At 37.7% G+C, this 21,467-nt stretch overlaps 1 protein-coding gene across 1 annotated transcript in view; it reads right to left on the bottom strand.

Moving 5' to 3' along the window:
• The window catches only part of LOC106135615 (uncharacterized), a 37,289-nt gene that overhangs the window by 12,762 nt on the left and 3,060 nt on the right, over nt 1-21,467 (bottom strand). Inside the window, exons 3-9 of the mRNA XM_060952771.1 lie at nt 19,189-21,455; nt 8,354-8,492; nt 4,327-4,640; nt 3,058-3,414; nt 2,289-2,427; nt 1,500-1,651; nt 324-462 (exon numbers count right to left, since the gene is read on the bottom strand). Coding sequence (XP_060808754.1) covers nt 324-462; nt 1,500-1,651; nt 2,289-2,427; nt 3,058-3,414; nt 4,327-4,640; nt 8,354-8,492; nt 19,189-21,455 — 3,507 coding nt within the window. The remainder of the gene's footprint in view (nt 1-323; nt 463-1,499; nt 1,652-2,288; nt 2,428-3,057; nt 3,415-4,326; nt 4,641-8,353; nt 8,493-19,188; nt 21,456-21,467) is intronic.

The following is a 21,467-nucleotide window of genomic DNA, read 5'->3' as shown; positions in this document are numbered from 1 at the left end:
TGGCTCTGTCTACCCCGCAAGGGATATAGACGTGATTATATATATGTGTGTGTGTGTCAGTGCACCCCTTTGGCCCTTCTCGAGAATGGAAGAAGAAGATAAGTACATTACTGTAGGCAACCTTCTTGCTACACGCCCATAGCAACGGTTGCCATGTTGTTGTTAGTGATTTATGTCAAAAATATTTTTTTATTGTAAAAACTTCTCAATTTTTTTATGTTCATAATATAATTACAATTTTGAACTGATTATTTTCTCCTCGTTTCACCTTCTTTCTTCTGTAGGAATAAATAACTTTTAAATAACTATACTTCCTACATTACCTAAAACTGAACCCTCTGCAGAAGAAGCCCTGTGCCCTGATGCATTCTGCCTCGCAAGCGCCGAGCCCCGCCACAGTCAGAGCGGCCCTCACCACGGAGCCACTCACAGCGGCACCAGAACGAACGTGCCAAAAACATTCTGAAAAAAAAAAGAGAAGTTTGTCATTGAAAGGGACGGTAAGATCTGTGACATTCTATTCTAAGTTTAATTGATATTGTGAAGGTAATTGACGTTGTTGTAGAAAATGCTGCAGTGCAGTTTGTTACCGCTTCTTGTGCACTGACGCCTTGGAAGCGGCAGTAAACTTAGTTTTTTAGTAATTTATTTGACGTCAACCAATGTTGTTAAACCATACGTTTTGACAATTGTTAAGCGATATGAAGTACCTATCCTATAATAATAAATAAAAATTTTGAATTTGAATTTGTGAAAGGGAACATCTGTGGAAAATACACAAAAAAAAAACGACTGAAATGTTTACCAAGCCAATTGAAATCTGGCCGTTTTCAATCTAAATGTTAATAACTGAATGTAAAGTCCATCAGAATCAAATAACAGCAAGAACCTCTGGAACTTAAAAAGCGTTTGCTGTTTGGAAACAAAGAGGAGAGAAGATAACTAATGGAAACTTTTCCTCGTTCCTTCTCACCCGAATAGTTATATCCAAAGAATTGCTTATCAAGCTATTTAAAACCTTACCTCTCTCAACCCAAGGTAAAGATTGTTGAGCAACCCTGTCACTGTAGCATGACACGCTGAAAATCTATCGCTATCCCTTTTCACGTCATAACAATAAGCGAAACAGCGATAGCTTGTTGCTACAGGGCCTGGTCTTAGATCCTCACGCATAAATCATACATACATACATATGATCACGTCTTTATCCCTTACGGGGTAGACGGAGCCAACAGTCTTGAAAAGACTGATAGGCCACGTTCAGCTGTTCGGCTTAATGATAGAATTGAGATTCAAATAGTGACGGGTTGCTAGCCCATCGCCTAAAAGAAGAATCCCAAGTTTATAAGCCTATCCCTTAGTCGCCTTTTACGACTTCCATGGGAACGAGACGGAGTGGTCCTATTCTTTTTTTTTATTGGTGCCGGGAACCACACAGTTGCAAAAAATTTGCAGGCTTTAATCAATCCAGAAAAATGCCTAGCAATTTTAAACCTTACCGCTCTCCACCCAAGGTTTATGGCTGATAGTAGAGCAGCCCTGGTCTTGGGGCATCGCGTACACATCAGACCCACTATCAGCTGACAACTCCAGGCCTCGGTAAGGTCGCTCGCTGAGGAAGCAGTTGTCTGTGCCGCGGGAACTTGAGTATCTGAATGAAAACATACATATATATAATCACGTTTATATCCCTTGCGGGGTAGACAGAGCCAACAGTCTTGTAAAGACTAATAGGCCACGTTCAGCTGTTTGGCTTTAAGATGGAATTGAGATTTAAATAGTGACAGGTTGCTAGCCCATCGCCTTAAAGAAGAATCCCAAGTTTATAAGCCTACCCCTTAGTCGCCTTTTACGACATCCATGGGAAAGAGATGGAGTGGTCCTATTCTTTTTTTATCGTGCCGAGAACCACACGGCAACGGTTTCTGAAAGAATTATGGTTTAAATGAATATATGAAAAATGAGTGAGGTTTGTGCTGCAATTTTGTCCGCCCGTCCACTAAGCAGAGTATTGGAACGTTGAAAGAGGAAGGTCAAGACGAACGCACTTTTATCAAAGTGGAGTCGCCCTGGAGAAAGGTCAGTTTAACAGTACCCTAAACCTTACATTAGGGAGTTATAAATGTGGATGACGCGAAAGAAGTACCTATATAGTGGCTTAGTATTGAAAGGGGAGTTATTTTGCAAACCTATGCATGTGAACTCGTAAATCAGTTCAGTAGAATTTCTGTCCACTCCTCTGGGTAACTACTGTGATATAGTTGTTCCAAGTCATTTCTCTCTCTTACCTGTAACTGTACGAGACACACTTGAACTCCCTCTCCTCAAAGCAGGCTGCTTCACATTCTACCACGTTCCTTGCTATCAGGGACCTTCTGATGGCACCAGACCCGAGGGACATCCCTGGTCTGCGTCGGGAGGAGCAATCTATTGGACAAACAAAGCATATATGTAATTTAGAGACTATATCCTTTGCGGGATAGATAGGGCCAGCAATTTTGCCTTAAATTAAACTCAGAGCAAAATTGCAAGTATCTTCTTCTTCCTCCTGGCTTTAGTCCTGGTTGCATCCTCACCGCCCTGAGCCCGGGTATACATACATACATACATACATAAACTCACGCCTCTTTCCCGGAGGGGTAGGCAGAGACTACCTCTTTCCACTTGCCACGATCCCTGCATACTTCCTTTGCTTCATTCCCGGGTATACCATTGACCATATATTCTGGATTAGGTGAGTCTAGTTTTTACACGAAGCGTGACCTCCGCAACCTTTGCAGGGGAACCTAACCCGTATTGGATCGATCATGGTTACACATCCAGTTGCCTGAATGTGCAGTTATCGCCACGATATTTTTCCTCACCGTAAGAGCATCGGTTAGTATTCAAATTAATGTGCATAACTTCGAAAATAGTCATTGGTACATAGCCAAAGTGGGATTCGAACCTGTGCTTTTTTGCGCCAAACGCATTTTAACCGAGCACATTACCGATTGGACCATTTACTCGCTCAGAGAAAAATTACAAGTATCTACGTGGCCACAAAATAAAACTTACCTTTGCCTCCTTCCTCACCGCGATCATCATAATAACTATTCTGAGGCTTCTTACTATAACTCTCATAATCCAGACTATTCCAATTGATTCCAGAGCTATTCCACCTCCCCCTCTTCCAGGATCCATAACCGTATCTATGGTTATCATACGGGCGGTTTTTATACAAATCGTTGTAATCAAAGTTGGTGTTTTCCACAAGTTTAACCCCGTTATGTCGATGATCGTCGGTCAATCTCCAATGATTTAATGATTTGAAATAGTCGCTTCTGTCTTTGTAATATTCGTTGTAACCTCCATAGTAACCGCCATATTTGCCCCAATTCTCTTGGTTATCATTGCTTCGTGCTAAGCCTGTACCTGAAGAATATATATAGATACAAAAACGAAATAGCGCATATATTAGTCTAAAAAATTAAGTCGACAAAGCATATGGTTTTGGTCTCTCTCTTTCTCTCGAAGATGAGGTAGAAGTGAGAAAGAAGATAAAACATATACCCTGTCAACTTTTGTGGGTAGACTCACAGAAGTGTATAAAAAAAGGACAATTTAGCAATGGGAATTCCAGATTCTATTTCACCAGGTTAAGCTGTCGTAATTGATATTCGAAAATAAAGCTAATTCGTTATATCTACTCACATAATTCGTATGGAAAATTATGTTTGCATTCACTTTTTCATTTGAACTGTAACTAACATCCTTGGCGGTTCTTCATTGTAACAACACGATTGATACAACGACTTTTACACAAAAGTTAAAAATAACTTGATCATTGGTTTAGGAAATCGTAGTTTCTAAACAAAACTCCTTTTCTCCATCTCAATTGCGATTTTTAATATTACGTTAAACTCTATTTGCATTTAACACCATGATTGTATAATTAACATGTTGAGAAAAGATTGGTCAAGTTTTGTAGTCTTCTTATGACCAAACTGTACATACATTCATAAAATCACGTCTAAAACCTTTCAGGATAGACAGAGCCAACAGTCTTGAAAGCATTGATAGGCCACGTTCAGCTGTGTGGCTAGATGATAGAATTAAAATTCAAATACTGACAGGTTGCTAATCCATCGCCTACAAGATTTATAATATTAAAAGTTTGATACCAACTTTTCAAGATGTCGAGGCTAAAAAATAATACTACAAAACACTTCATAAACATCTATATTCTAAAATTTACCTACCTCCATACATGCAGAAGTTCTTAACATCAAATAACTTATATTAATCTGACTTATGGACTATCCAAAAAATACGAATTATACTTACCAATCTGATAAGGTATAAACGTGTCATATCCACCTCTATTGCCTCTCCTATCATAAAACCTATCGTACTCATTGTACCTACTGCCTACCCAGTCCCTTCTGTCCCAGCCCTTATTAGGTTTTGATGATAAATAACCAGAATGCAAGAACCCCGGGCCTCTGAGAGACTCAGGACAGTAAGGCTCTAAACTGTTTCTGTCTATTTCGTAAAAGTCGTAGTCTTTGTCGTCGACGAAGTCTCGTTGGATGTCAAAAGCCTCGATAGGTTTCGTCATCAGCTCGCATAAGCCCTTGCCGCGGAATGACGGGTCCAGTCTGAAACGAAAAACTATCTATAATAATAGGAAGATAGAAATAGATTGCCACTGCAGCAGTAGTACGCTTGTCTGTGACACAGTAGGCACCAATACAAAAAAGAATAGTGCCACTCCATCTCTTTCCCGTGGATGTCGTAAAAGGCGACTAATGGAAAGGCTTACAAACTTGAGATTCTTTTTTAGGCGATAGGCTTGCAACCTATCACTATTTGAATCTCAATTCTATCATTAAGCCAAATAGCTGGACGTGGCCATTCAGTCTTTTCAGGATTTGGCTCTGTCTACCCCGCAAGGGATATGGACGTGACCATATGTATGTATGTATATGTAACCACACGGCACGGAGCTATGGAGCTCAATCTGTGTTATTTTCTATTTATTCCAAAAAAGAAAAAAACAAACAAAACTAAGTAGATTAATCGTCAGATAAATCGGTTCACATGTCATGGCGTGACCTTCACCCAATACTCGGTAATTTTCGCATTTGTAATATTTAGGTCGGCCATTATGAGCCGAGCGAGCGATTCACATCATCTTTTTATGTAAATTGCTGCGCACACGGCTGCGTGGTACAGGGACGGAATTGGGCATTGTTATTTGAACATATATTTGTCACGTCTTCATTCCTCATGGAGTAGACAGAGCCAACGATCTCGTAAAGATCGAAAGAATGAATTGAGATTCAAATAAACAGAGATGACAGTCAGGGAAGGCATTAATGATGCGAGAACATTTCTTAAGTTATTTTTTATATATAACATAACATTTTTATGTAGGTATGATATTAAGACGTATGAAATCATTAAAAATTCCAAAACTACCTACTTTTGAACGCACGCGTTGAATTTTAAGTAAGTTTGTACCTACTTCAAAAATCTAGAAAAGATACGATAATATACATCGTATATTTTCTAGATTTATAGATAGATGTGACTTTTCTAGATAGATGTAAGTTTAAATCTGTATTACATTAATATTTATTTCTTATTCCGGCCCTGAGCAATTATAGTACATTGATCTTAGTACTATCAGCGGGTACTATGGCAATGTGATGTGATGATAAACGAGGTTGTTCGCTAACTTATTGTATAATATTTATTTTAAGTCTCGTTCATTCTCTAGGCTCTTATCATAGTTACATCCTTACCTCTCGGTAGAGGAACCCGGGGTGCGCTAATATTTAACTATTCTGACGGCCTCTGTGGCTCAGCGGTAGTACGCTTGTCTGTGACACCGGAGGTCCCGGGTTCGAATCCCGGCCAGGGCATGATGAGAAAAGAACTTTTTCTGATTGGCTTGAGTCTTGGATGTTTATCTATATAAGTATTATATGTATGTATTATAAAATATAGTATCGTTGAGTTAGTATCTTGTAGCACAATTTTCGAACTTACTTCGAGGCTAACTCAATCAGTGTAATTTGTCCCGTATATATTTATTTATTTATTCTAAACTTCAATCACTATCCGAGGGCGCTTGTCTTGGTTACATCCTAAACCTAATGGAGCCCGGGGTGCGCCTTTATCTATATCTATTCCCTCAGTCACATCTTACTACAACCATAAGAATAAGATAAAGCATTCCTATTCATCTAAATTGCCACGGATTTGTGCCTTCTTCTCCTTTCTAGACTACGGGCTCTGTCTATCCCGTAATATACAAAGACACGCTGTATGATAAACAAGCCGTGTGGTTCCCGGCACCAATACAAAAAAGAATAGGACCACTCCATCACTTTCTCATGGATGTCGTAAAAGGCCACTAAGGGATAGGCTTACAAACTTGGGATTCTTTTTTAGGCAATGGGCTAGCAACCTGTCACTAGTGAAATCTCAATTCCATCGTTAAGCCAAATAGCTGAACGTGGCCATTCAGTCTTTTCAAGACTGTTGGCTCTGTCTAACCCGCAAGGGATATAGACGTGACCATATGTATGTATGTATGTATGAATGATTAACACAAGATATTCATCACTTAATAGAATTCCACCTGTGTCTAAGGTCGGTCATTGATATACAGCCCTTCTCTGTACGCCTTTTGCACATCTAGGTTATTGATAGTACTAAATTATAAGTACTACTAGCTGTGCCCGCGAATCCGCCCGCGTGGAATAGTTATTTTGGGCATCATTGAAGCCCTCAATAGTGAATGATTTTCCCCGTTTTTTTACATTTTCCATTATTTCTTCGCTCCTAATAGTTGAAGCGTGATGTTTTATAGCCTAAAGCCTTCCTCGTTAAATGGTCTATTTAACACAAAAAGAATTTTTCAATTTGAACCAGCATTTCTTGAGATTCAAACAAACAAACAAACTCTTCAACTTTATAATATTAGTATAGATGTAGACAGATACAGAAACAGTATTGTTAATGCTGTTTCTGGAGCGATATCTGATAAAAATGGTCATCATTACTGTTTTACTCTCTCCACTGTTTCCGACATCCGATTAGAAATTATTTTAAAACTTTATATATAAAACTACGTGTGTATATAATTATGTATACCAGTTTGTCAATTGTGATATTAGAAGCCTTTTTATTGGGACCTTTTGACCCTCATGTCATGTCATGAACACCAACTCTTTACAAAATATAGGTCACAAGGTACCTGTAGTTGAAGCTCTCGCAAGGAAACCTCTCCTTAGCGCATTCCCTTTGATCACATTTGACAACCTTTTGAAGGAATGTCAAGTCATGAACACCAACTCTTTACAAAATATAGATAACAAGGTACCTGTAGTTGAAGCTCTCGCAAGGAAACCTCTCCTTAGCGCATTCCCTTCGATCACATTTGACAACCTTTTGAAGGAATGTCAAGTCATGAACACCAACTCTTTACAAAATATAGATAACAAGGTACCTGTAGTTGAAGCTCTCGCAAGGGAACCTCCTCTCCTCAGCGCATTCCCTCCGACCGTCTTCCAGTTAATCACATTTGACTACTGAACGGGCCGAGGGTTCTGGTGGGTCAGTCAGAATAAAACCAGACTTTGGATGTTCATGGCGACCTTTTTTCATTAATTTGTCAGTCAGTTTTGTTCATCTAAAAGTCAAGTCAAAGTGTCTGTCTGTCAATGGAGTCTAAAGGAACATCATGTCATGAACACCAACTCTTTATAACCATAGGTCACAAGGTACCTGTAGTTGAAGCTCTCGCAGGGGAACCTCCTCTCCTCAGCGCATTCCCTCCGACAGTCTTCCAATCGTTCACATTTGACAACCTTTTCAAGGAATGTCAAGCCATGAATACCAACTCTTTACAAAATATAGATAACAAGGTACCTGTAGTTGAAGCTCTCGCAAGGGAACCTCCTCTCCTCAGCGCATTCCCTTCAACATTCCTCCAATCGTTCACATTTGACAACCTTTTGAAGGAATGTCAAGTCATGAACACCAACTCTTTATAACCATAGATAACAAGGTACCTGTAGTTGAAGCTCTCGCAGGGGAACCTCCTCTCCTCAGCGCATTCCCTCCGACAGTCTTCCAATCGTTCACATTTGACAACCTTTTCAAGGAATGTCAAGCCATGAATACCAACTCTTTACAAAATATAGATAACAAGGTACCTGTAGTTGAAGCTCTCGCAAGGGAACCTCCTCTCCTCAGCGCATTCCCTTCAACATTCCTCCAATCGTTCACATTTGACAACCTTTTGAAGGAATGTCAAGTCATGAACACCAACTCTTTATAACCATAGATAACAAGGTACCTGTAGTTGAAGCTCTCGCAGGGGAACCTCCTCTCCTCAGCGCATTCCCTCCGACAGTCTTCCAGTCGTTCACAGTTGACGACTTTTCGTACGAAGCTGCGGAGCGCTCGGCGGCCGGCGAGCACGCGACGGAAGCAAGCTGCGAATAAACCCTTAGTTTACAACAGCCATCTTGAAAATGAAGTGGGTTCTCGATTAATTTTCAAATCAGAATGATATAAAAAATTTGAAATTTTAATATCATTTTGATTTAAAAAAAAAACTTATGAGTAGTAATATAACTAGAGAGAAGTATGGACTCTGTTGTTCGCTTTATTTTAGAGATGGCAAAAAATTTTATTTTTCATAATAAACTTTATTAAAACTTCACAAAATTTTAGTTTTAAAAATGTATTTAACTTCATGAACTAAAGTCGCTGAAATTAAGGATTTTTAATACACTTCCCTTGACTTATATTTAAAAATATACAATATGTTATGAGTCAAGGTTAAAGAAAAGTCTAGATAATAATATGTAGGTCAAGGTCATGACTGTGTGAAGATATGAATAGCTGTATATAATGGGAAAGAAGAAACTAGTGCCTAATCTAAAAAAAAGGTGAAGGTGTTTTTTTTTTAAATAAAGATCTTATATTCCATCATTAAGCCCAAAAGCTGAACGTGGCCTATCAGTCTTTTCAAGTCGTTAGCTCTGTCTTTCCCAGAAGGGATAAAGACGTGATTATATGTTTGTATTTATTATAATCGCCGTACTCGCTAAGTGTTGAATGTTCTTAAATTTCCAGACCAGTATTTTTAAAATTAAAATATTTTAATACTTTATTATCAGTAAAACAGTAAGCGCAGTTCCGGTAATGTTTTTACTGGGCCTCGTCCTTTGTTGGTCAGAGGTCACTTACATCATTGCAACAAAAACAAATTACAATATTAATCTCAATTCTATCGTTAAGCCAAATAGCTGAACGTGGCCATTCAGTCTTTTCAAGACTGTTGGCTCTGTCTACCCCGCAAGGGATATAGACGTGACCATATGTATGTATGTATGTATGTACAATATTAATCATGAGAATTAGATATAATTGTAGATGTAGGAAGTATAGTTATTAAAGTTAGTTATTCCTATATAAGAAAGAAGGAGAAAATAATCAGTATAAAATGTCTATATTATTCAACGTATATCTTAAGAACATTTTACAATAAAAATTATCTTTGACATATTATCTCACTAACAAAACCATGGCAACCGTTGCTATGGCGTCTAGCAAGAAGGTTGCCTACATAGACGTATTTAATTATCATCAGAGTGTGTTTCTGAAGGTTCCTTGCATGTATATCTGTGTTGCTTTAGAGCAAGGGGTTCGTTGTCTAAACTTGGTAATTTGACGAGTTTACAAGTTTTTGCACAGAGCTATTTGCTGTCATCAGACGTCTTCGAAATACTAGACCAGATCCAAGCTTTATGAATTATTCTTATTTAAATAAAAATGTCACCAAACAAATTTAGGTGATCCCTTGAATTATCTAAATATACTTATATGTATATATACGGGACAAATTACACAGATTGAGTTAGCCTCGAAGTAAGTTCGAGACTTGTGTTACGAGATAATAACTCAACGATACTAGGTATATTATAATATATATTTATATAGATAAAAATTCAACACCCAGGTCAATCAGAAAAAGTTCATTTCTCATCATGCCTTGGCCGGGATTCGAACCCGGGACCTTCGGTGTCACAGACAAGCGTTCTGCCGCTGCGTCACAGAGGCCGTCAATTTGGGCTTAATCTCTTTTTTGATTGAACATTATTTGTCATTTTGAAAGATAAAAAAGAAGTAAGGGGTTACTTCCGTAACAGGAAACAACCAAGCGTGATGAAAATGAACTTAGGTTAGTTGGGAGTCAGTTAGGGACTCTGCGAATTTCAAATGGTTACTGACCAGGGAAATATCTACTTTGGTACCCTGACTTTTTAATCGTGTAATGTCTAATTGACCAAAATCTTGTAATATGCAAATAATATTCATCCTTCAAGTATCATTGAAACAGGAATTTTTGCTACTGTCATTTAACATATTATGCATCAAGACAATTGAGTTACTGACCATCTGACAGATAACGGTTGTTTATGTTTGTGTTCATGCATTAACACTGAAATCTTGAAATATTCGGAAAATATTTTTTTTTAACGTGAGCGAAGTCGAAGCCATTACCTAAGGTTATAATTAAAAATATACATACTGGGGGCATTTTCCACAAGTATAACTCTAGATCCAAAGACAACATGCACAAATAGAGGCACTAAAAGCAAATTCACTCTCATTTTCACTTCACTCACTCACTGAATCCCATATCACTTTCACTATTTATAATCATTTTACTACAATAAGTCCTAATATTATTTTGACATTCTTATTTCAAAATTCTATTCTAAAACCCTTTTGTTTTAAAAATTATGATAATTCTAAATTTGAATTAAAAAATAGCCGTTATAAAAATATCATTTTTAGTTTTAAATGTTATACATCATATATTTCGAGTATGTTTATATGTTTTTTGGGTCAGTAGGGTCGCGCCGCGTAACATAGTACAACTAAACAGTAGCATTGTCCAACATAGGCTTATATGTGAATGGGAAACTGCGGACAGAATAGTGTGGATACGACAATGCAACGAACGCAGAGAATTATGCAAGGAAGATTAAATATATATTTTAATCCAGTAACTTAAATTATAAAATTACTTATTAAATTTTATAGAATTTTGCTACGTATGTACTCGTATCGATGATAAACATTTTATACATTTATGCTAAAGATGAATTGAATTGGAATAAATTGACATGAACTGCAACTTGGCATAATTTATTTATCTCAATGAATGTAAAGTTAATCATATATTTTTAAATATCCTCTATAATATGTAATATATTTTACCATATATGGGAAGAAAAGGAGTGGTTCTATATTATAGAATAAAAAAATATTTTTTCTTTAAGGCGATGGGCGAGCAACCTGTAATTATTTGAAAGCGAACGACAAGCGAGCCGACAGTCTAGAAAATACTTAAGGCTATTTCAGTCTTCAATAGTCAGTCCATTTTCATTTATTCCTCCTGGATTTAGTCCCGGTTGCATCCTCATCTCTCTGGAGAGGATGAAAGTTTACCTATAAAGGTTGCGGAGGTCAGATGGGAGTCGCTTCGTGTAAAAACCTAACTCACTCAATCTGGGTGGTTAGGTTGGGTGAGTTAGGTTTTTACACGAGGAAATCCAGGATCCATGGTCAAAGGTATACCCCGGCTCCCCTCCAAGGGAGGTGAGGTCACAACCGGTAGTAACACCAGGAGCATTCCAAATATAAAAGAATAAAATCTAATATGAATTTTATCCCAAAACGAATACAATTCAAACAAAAAATTAAATATAAATTACTCCATTTCTTAATTTCCATGTCTTGACATTTAAGACATTTAAAAAAAAACAAAATCTATCTATTTTATGAGTCTATTTTATGGAAATAAATAATTTCGAATTTGGAGTCATGTCCATATAGTCCCAACGGGTCTGATTACGAGCTGATAACGTCTACACCAGCCTATTGTCTCAAGGGATTCTAGCAAAAAGCCGATATATCCGACTATTGTATGAGAACCCAGTACCATACCGCATTAATTGGGCAATGGTGCCCTGGCAATGTAGTAATTTTTAATTATGTAGATTTCTTGGGAATTGATATTTTTGTGAGACAAAAAACAAGAATAAAGAGCTCGCGATTACTTTCAGCGCCACCCATTAAGTAACATACATACATACATAATTAAAACCACTCCCTTTTCCCGGAGGGGTAGGCAGAGACTACATCTTTCCACTTGCCACGATCTCTGCATACTTCTTTCGCTAAGTTTTTATTAGGTAAAGTCGGTATTTTTTAAATTATCATTGTACTTGCTACGCTTGCTCGGTGATAAAAGATTTTTAGTTCTGTTTAGAACGATTAATATTAAAAATTTAGAACAATAAGAGCATTTCAAGAAACACACAAAACGCTAGTTAGATGAAAATAATGTTTCTCATTCTTACAAATTATAGATGCTACCTTTAATTATATACATACATATCACGCCTATATCCCATGCGGGGTAGACAGAGCCAACAGTCTCCAAAAGATTGAAATTGGAAGACACATTTATACTACATTCGGTTGAATAGCTTATCGATAACATTGAGATTCAAATAGTGACAAGTTGCTAGCCCATCGCCTTAAAGGAAAATCCCAAGTTAATAAGCCTTCCCTTGATTGACTTTTACAATAGGCACGGGAAGAGAAGAAGCTGCGGCATACACTGTTTTTGTTTTGCCACCAGACCAGCTTGGAAGGTTCCTTAGTCGCCTTTTACGAAGCTAGGGAAAGAGATAGAGTGTTCTTATTTTAAAATACTGGGATCCACACGGCACAAGTGTTTGTATAAATGCAAACTTCACTACATAGTATAAAACGAAGTCGCTATTTTAGTCTGTTTGTCTGTATGCTTAAATCTTTAAAATTACGCAACGGATTTTGATGCGGTTTTTTGTAACAGGTAGAGTGATTCAAGAGGAAGGTTTTTATGTATAATAACATTTATAATTTTGCACCCGTGCGAAGCCGGGGCGGGTCGCAAGTTAATTATAATTCAAACTACTACTTACTTTTAATTGTAAGGTGTTTTGTAAAATAATTACCTTTTTTTTAAATAAAGTGATTCAGAAACTGATCTAATTGATAATGACTCAATACATGATGTCATGACGGGAGGATCTTCATCATTCTGCGAACCTTGGGCTGACAGAACAATGTTACGACGAAATTTTGCATGAACGGATACACAAGATCTGATGATATGAAGACTGTGTGCCTAGGTCATAAATCATGTATCTAGATTTTATAGTAAGCAAGTTAGATGCAAATAGTTTTAGGGTACATAATGGTGTCTCCCTTAAATGCGCAAATAATGCATGTACCAATATTTCTTTAGTTATGTACATTCTCTTACGATAAGGGAGAACATCGTGAGGAAACCTGAACGTGGCCTATTAGTCAAAACCGTTGGCCGTCTACCGTCCGTCTACCCCGCAGAGGATATAGACGTGATTATATGTATCATGTATGATCAAGACACGTACAACTATGCCTTCCCATTCTTACATTCCCTTACAGTATTTAAATTAATTTATGTACAAATATAAATGACAATCATTACTTTTTTTTTAGTACAAATTGATATAATGTAAGTAATAAGTATTTTTTAAGACTGGCCACTAAAACGTTTCCGAAATGCCGACGGTGAGCTAAAACAATGCAGTGCAAATGCTTCCGTATTAAAAAATCTAATTTGCCACCTACAAGGCGCGAGTTTAAAAGCAAATTTGTTGTTTTTTTGTTTTTTTTTTTTTCTAGCAAAAACCCATGGTTTTCTGAGGTAACCGATTCGACCTCGCAGCATCCGCGGCAAATTTGAGGAAGCTATTTGTCTTCTCGCAATGGGACGAATTGAAATATGTGACTATTTATATTTATAAAACTCATACATACATACATATAATCACGTCTATATCCCTTGCGGGGAAGACAGAGCCAACAGTCTTAAAACGACTGATAGGCCACGTTCAGCTGTTTGGCTCAATGATAGAATTGAGATTCAAATAGTGACAGGTTGCTAGCCTGTCGCCTAAAAGCTGCTAACAGCTAAACGAGGCCTATAAGTCTTTCAAGACTGTTGGCTCTATCAACCACGCAAGGGATATAGACGTGTTTATATGAATGAAAATGAATGCACAGAAAAATTAACGCCAAAAAAGAAACATTAATTGCAAATCGTCGTTTCTCAAAATGAACAATAGCGGAGGTCGAAGGTATGATATAACATGAACAATAAGTCTCACAGATTCTAAGATCATATCGGACACCTAAATGTTTGGCGCAAGCGATGAATTGTTGACAATCTGAAAAATAATCATCTGAAAGACGATTGAAAAAGAAATTTATATAAATTAAAGCGAAATGCACTCGCCTTCGCACACTGATCACGAAATCTCAAGAACTACTGAGGAAATGAAGATAAAATTTGACTGAATGATAGATTATAACTAGGAGAGAGCTAATTATAAAAAAATCATTAGGGGGTGAAATAGAAGCTGCACGTTTGTATGAATCTTCTTTATTTTTTATGTCAGAATCAATAAATTTTCATTTGAAAATTGCGGCTAGTAAAAATAACAATCCCTAATTGGATTTAGAAAATTGCATTCCCAAAGGAATGAAATGGAGGTTGCAAATACCTTCAAAAAGTTAGGGTTTAGGAAATGAAAATACGTGATGATAGTTCAACAGCCTGTCAATAAAGAGTTAGCAAACTGAATTAACAATGTGAAGTGAAGAATTATTAATGATGAATGAAAATTAAGGAATGAATGAAACTTGGATTTTTGTCATTAAGCCAAACAGCTGCTCGTGTCTTTTCAGTCTTTTCGAGACTGTCGGCTCTGTCTACCCCGCAAGGGATATAGACGTGATTATATGTATGTATGGATTTTTGTGGGCGGTTCCCGGCACCAATACAAAAAAGGATAGGACCACTCCATCCCTTTTCCATGGATGTCGTGAAAGGCGACTAAGGAATAGGCTTACAAACTTAGGATCCTTTTTAGAGGATGGGCTAGCAACCTGTCACTATTTGAATCTCAATTCTATCATTAAACCAAACAGCTGCACGTGGCCTTTCAGTCTTTTCTAGACTGTTGGCTCTGTCTACCCCGCAAGGTATATAGACGTGATTATATGTATGTATGCATTTTTGTATACATATTTCAATAGTACCGAACAGCCATATTTTACGGGCCGGACATAGTATAGAGATATAGGCTTGAAAGTGACTGTGATTATTGTGATCTTGAATATCGCTTGTTTCTATCAAATTGTACCACACAATCTCATAAACAGTAAATTACAAACTGTGAGCCAAGCCAAATTGTCGAGACCTTCATCATAACGCATTAAAATTGAGAAAAAAATGTTTTCTGTTGTTTTGTTATGTGATATATGGGGTATTATTTTGAAAATAGCCTTCGTGTAACACTATAGATTCCTGTCTTGATACCATAAAATTATTATATATAGCCTTCTTCTTACTCCTTTAGTCCCGGTTGCATCCTCACCTCTCTGGAGACGAGCCCGGGGTATGCCTTTGACCATGGATCCTGGATTGGGTGAGTCAGGTTTTTACACGAATCGACTCCCACCTGACCTCCGCAACCTTTGCAGGTAAACCTAACCCGTATTGGATCCATGGTAATTAAATACTTAGTACCCGGTTGACCGAGCTTTGCTACTTGCTTTGGTCTACCAGAGATGGCGCTGATTTAGTTTCTTAAAACGCGGTTATTAAAATGTTTATATGTATATCTTGGGAACCGAGCTTTTCTCGAACCTAGGATAAATCGATTCCTTGAGCCGAAAAGCCCCTAATCTGTTACTTTCATGAAAATCGTTGGAGCCGTTTCCGAGATCCTGATTATATATATACCTACAAGAATTGCTCGTTTAAAACTTCACGAAGGCGTTAACCTCCGACATCTGTGCAGGGGAATGAATGGATAGAATTGGATCATGGTTACACATCCATTTGCCTAAATGTGTAGGTTTCCTCGCGATGCTTTCCCTCACCCTAACAGCATCGGTTAGTATTCAAACTAATGTACATAACTTCGAAAACAGTCATATGTACGAACCCTGTACTTATACGCGTCACTTATCTGAATCAGATATTTTAACCACCATTCTCCTCGACGTAAGAGTTGGTAGTCAAACTAGTATACGTAATAGCAGAAAGACTTCTTTCTTCTGGCGTTAAACCCTATTACATTACCTCTCTCAGTTCATGACCTGTCTCTCAAAAAGACGTTCAGTTTAGTTACGTTCAGTTTTAGTAAAACCAGGAAGACTATTTTGTACCGTTTGGTTCCCGGCACCAATACAAAAAAGAATAGGACCACTCATCTCAGTCCCATGGATGTCGTAAAAGGCGACTAAGGGATAGGCTTACAAACTTGGTATTCTTTTTTTAGGCGATGTGCTAGCAACCTGTCACTATTTGAATCTCAATTCTATCGTTAAGCCAAATAGCTGAACGTGGCCATTCAGTCTTTTCAAGACTGTTGGCTCTGTCTACCCCGCAAGGGATACAGACGTGACCATATGTATGTAGGAAGACTATTTTGGTGTAATGATAACCAAATTATGTCATATCGGAGTCCAGGCGTGATGGCCGTCATGAAGGTCTTCTATTTCTGACATTGGTTAGATGAATAAATAAAAGCATAGGTAATTTCGTTGGTAATGTTTGTTGGTATTTTTCATTGATGTTAATAAATGTATATGGACAAATTATTCAGTCCTTTCAAGACTGTTGGCTCTGTCTCCCCGCAAGGGATATAGACGTGAACATATGTATGTATATATGGACAAATTACTGCATACACATACATAATAATCACGTTTTTACCCCTTACAGGGTAGACAGATCCAACAGTCTCGTGAAGACTGAAAGACTAAATCTCTTTACCACGGATGTCGTAATACGTGACTAAGGGATAGGCTGAAAAACTTGGTATTCTAGGAACCTGCCATTATTTGAATCTCAATTTTATCATTAAGCCAAACTAAGCCGTGACGTATTGATTCTGTCTACCCCGCAAGAGATATAGATGTTATTATATGTATGTATGTACAAAATAGAAGGGACCCGCCCTTACAAGATTTCCCAGAACAATATCACTGAGAAGGCCTTTTGGTACAATAATAATAAACAATGCCCAATTAGTTTTATTCTGTCATTAATTAGACACGGAAGTTAAGGACATTATGTTGTTTATAAATTTTAGAAAACAATTGTTTCGTTAGTTTAGTTAGCGTAGGTGGTTGAATCTGTAAGTGTGTAGGCAAACTTCTTGATATACGCCATAGCAACGGTTGCCATGATTTTGTTTTTTAGAGATATGTCAAAAAAATATTTTTATTGTAAAAGATTCTTAATTTTTATGTTCATTAATATAGTATGGCCGTGTGGTTCCCGGCATTAATACAAAAAAAAATAGGACCACTCCATCTCTTTCCCATGGATGTCGTAAAAGGCGACTAAGGGAAAGGTTATGCCATAGAAATTGGAATAGTAATAAATCAATAGAAATGTCAGTTAATAGACATTAATTCAGACCACCGACACTCAAACTGATCTTAGTCATTGCAATATTTTTCTTTTCATTCGCTTTGTTTATTTGAAATGAAGACTGTCAATATTCTATTTTGCTAAATTTTTAAGAATTCCTTGCCAAATAATATAAGTAGTGTTCTAATTATAACCGTTGCCATTAGCGTCAATGAATAAATAAATGATTTCTGTCACGTCTATACATATAAAACTCTTCCGTTACTGAGTGGCTAACTGACAAACAACGGACAGCCCAAACCGCTAGGTCTAGAAATGTGTAATTAAGCGTCTAGACTTATATGATCTAGAAATGCACTAAAGAGAATTTTCTGAATTTCCCGCTGAAACGGAAATATCGGTATTTGATTCGGCACGGGATATTATTTAAGTACACAAATAAAATAAAATTACTTTTTTCCATACGGGGTAGGCAGAGACTACATCTTTCCACTAGCCACGGAGCCTTACGTTCATTACTCTCTTCTGGCAGGGTTTAGGTTCGATACACCTAGATGGTTTATGGTACTCTTGACCTTTCGCTTCTATAAACTCATATTATTCCGAATTCTATGGTTCATGCAGACGATGTTTAGATAACATAGAATAATGCGTTGGTCGAGGTTAACCGTTGTTTTTGACTCTGAAGCGTAACTGTCAAAATGTGTGAAAATACACGGTTTTACTTGGCTGTTCATTTTTGTGCCGTGTGGTTCCCGGCACCAATACAAAAAGAATAGGACCACTCCATCTCTTTCCCACGGATGTCGTAAAAGGCGACTAAGGGATAGGCTTTCAAACTTGGGGTTCTTTTTTAGGCGATGTGTTAGCAACCTGTCACTATTTGAATCTCAATTCTATACATACATACATACATATAATCACGTCTATATCCCTTGCGGGGTAGACAGAGCCAACAGTCTTGTAAAGACTAAAAGGCCACGTTCAGCTATTTGGCTTTCAGATAGAATTGAGATTCAAATAGTGACAGAATGCTAGCTCGTCGCCTAAAAGAAGAATCCCAAGTTTATAAGCCTACCCCTTAGTCGCCTTTTACGAAATCCATGGGAAAGAGATAGAGTGGTCCTATTCTTTTTTCTATTGGTGCCGGGAACCACACGACAATTCTATCATTATCATCTATCATACCAAAATTAAGTTATTTACATATAATAGAATAGAATAGATTTATTTTCAAAATTTGATACAAGGTATACTTAAATCTTATAATGACTTCTACCGTTTCCAAAGCGCATGTGTAGAGAATCTCTTAAATCTAAATCGTGGACGAATGCACATTGTATACATTTAAAAACATCTATACTAATATTATAAAGCTGAAAAGTTTTTTTTTTTTTGTTTGAACGCGCTAATCTCAGCAACTTTTGGTTCGAATTGAAAAATTCTTTTTACGTTGAATAGACCATTTATCGAGGAAGGTTTAAGGCTATATAACATCACGCACGAAAATGTGAAAAAAACGGGAAAGATTATTCATCCCTGAGGGCTTCAACGATGCCCAAAATAAGTATTCCACGCGGACGAAGTCGCGGGCACAGTTAGTGAATGAATAATAAAAGTCCACTTACCTTTATAAGAAACAGGTCTGCCAAATTCCCGTATCCCGTAGTCGCCTATGGTCACAGGTCTCGACGTGATGATGTCACCACCAGGCCGCACTATATAACTTGGCACATTCACTGGTTTCTCCAGTTCATACTCATAAACAGGTTTTATATTAGGCCTCTGATTAGGTCTTGATTTGTTGCTATTCTTTGCATCTTCCACACCTTGATATGATGGTGTATCATCAGGTTTTTCATCATTGTAAGGGCTGTCTGGTCTATTGGAATGATCAGGTATTCCATAATGACCAAATGATTGGTACTGACTGTCATATTGACTATGTGATTGGCTGCTTCCGTAGTGACTAAAATTCTCTTGATAAGGCTTATTACCGTAAGAACCTTGGGGTCTATTATGAGATGGACGATTTCCATAGTGGCTTGAACTATCGAAGTTTGGTTTAGATCCATATTGGCTGTTAGATATTCCGTAACCAACATCAAAAGGTCTATTGCCGTAAGAATTGCTATCGTAAATTGGCTTGTTACCACCGTAAGAACTGCTGCTATCAAAAGATGGCTTATGTCCTCCGTAAGAACTACTGCCGCTGTCAAATGAAGGTTTGTTACTGCCGTAAGAGCTACCGCTATCAAAAGATGGCTTATTGCTATTATAGGAATCACTTGGAGGTTTATCATAGCTTGGCTTATTGCTTCCATAAAACGGACTACTACTATAAGTTGGTTTACTTCCGTAAGATCCACCAGAACCGTAACTGTTATCATGATTACTATAATCACTTCCATGACTGTATGAAGGTTTATCATTAATTGGCTTATAATTATTGTCAACAGGTTTACGCGTTGTTGGATTACCATAACCTTGTGAATCTTGTGTTGGATAAGGCCTATTAATCTGAGAATCACTATAAGAGCCTTGGTTAGAAGCGTAAGATCCTTGACTACTAGTGTATGACCCTTGGCTTGATCCATAAGTTGCTTGACCATTACCGTATGCAGCTTGGTTAGACCCGTAGGATCCTTGGTGACTACCGTATGACGCTTCACTACTAGAATACGATCCCTGGCCGCTGCCATACGTAGGTTTCTGATCATTGGGCTTTTGTATACCATAACTTGGTTTATTCCCATAGCCGGGTCTATAAATATCATCATTAGGTATATGATTACCATACCCAGGTTTAGGATCATAAACTGGTTTATGAGGCTTGTAACCTGGATCTTGAGGTCTATAAGGATCGTAATTTGTAATATCTGTTATGCTGCCAGTCCCGTAATAATTTGACTGACTTTGTAAATGCGAATAAGAGTTTTGAGTATGGCTGCTGCCATAACCATAATTTTGGCCATAAGTACCTTGTATAGGACCATAATCCGGCTTTAATGGTTTGTAAGGTCTAGGTGGATCATAAATTTCTAAATAAATTGAATTGTCTTGATTATTTTGTCCATAGCTACTAGCATATTGAGTGTTGTAAGAATAGCTTGGATGATCGTTGGGTCGCGTTGGATGGTAATCTGGTCTGGTAGGTCTATACGGTACATGTGGAGGCCCAATTGGACCTGGTGGATGACCAATATCATTTTGACCGTAAGGATCAGGTCTAGTAGGGTAATCTTGAGGCCTCAAAGGTTTTGTCCCATAACCATCATCTGGCGGTCTTGGTTTTCTGTTAGGTCTAATAATGTAGTGATAATTCGGCTTTTCTGGTCTGTATTGGTTTATAAATTCTGGCCTAGGTCTTTGACCATACAAATCAGGAATATCGTCGTCTGGTCGAGGCGGGTAATGGGGGTCTGGTCTTAAATTTTCATAAGGTCTATTAGGTTGATATTGTTCTTGAAACTGCAACACATCATATTGATCAGGTTTCTTAATAGGTCTATAGGGAATATCTTGTGGTTTATGATCTCCATAACTGGGTGGTCTATCGTAATGAGGCTTTGAATTTGTATAATCATCTGGTCTCTCATCTAAGTGGTTGTAGGGTGGTCTATTGCTCGAATAAGGTCTTATGTCACTGGTTAGAAACTCATCAGCTAATGGACGCTTTGGTTCATCGTCATCAGGTCTAAATACTGGTCTATGATGTGGTCCTTCACCAGGATCATCAAATTGTGCCTGAATGGGTGTGGGTGGAGACTGCTCACATTGGAATCTTCTGACGTACACGTCATAGTCTGGGTGTCGTTTAAGAAGACCTTTCTCTTTCAATTCTTTCTCCTCAAGGTTGCTTAAATTACATGTTGCGTTGCCTTTTGCCCCAACCCTGAAAGAAGAA

The sequence above is a fragment of the Amyelois transitella genome, chromosome 29, assembly GCF_032362555.1.
Source record: "Amyelois transitella isolate CPQ chromosome 29, ilAmyTran1.1, whole genome shotgun sequence".
Classification (NCBI taxonomy): Eukaryota; Metazoa; Arthropoda; class Insecta; order Lepidoptera; family Pyralidae; genus Amyelois; species Amyelois transitella.
The sequence above is the reverse complement of the archived record's forward strand: the minus strand, read 5'-3'. Positions and strand labels throughout refer to the sequence as shown.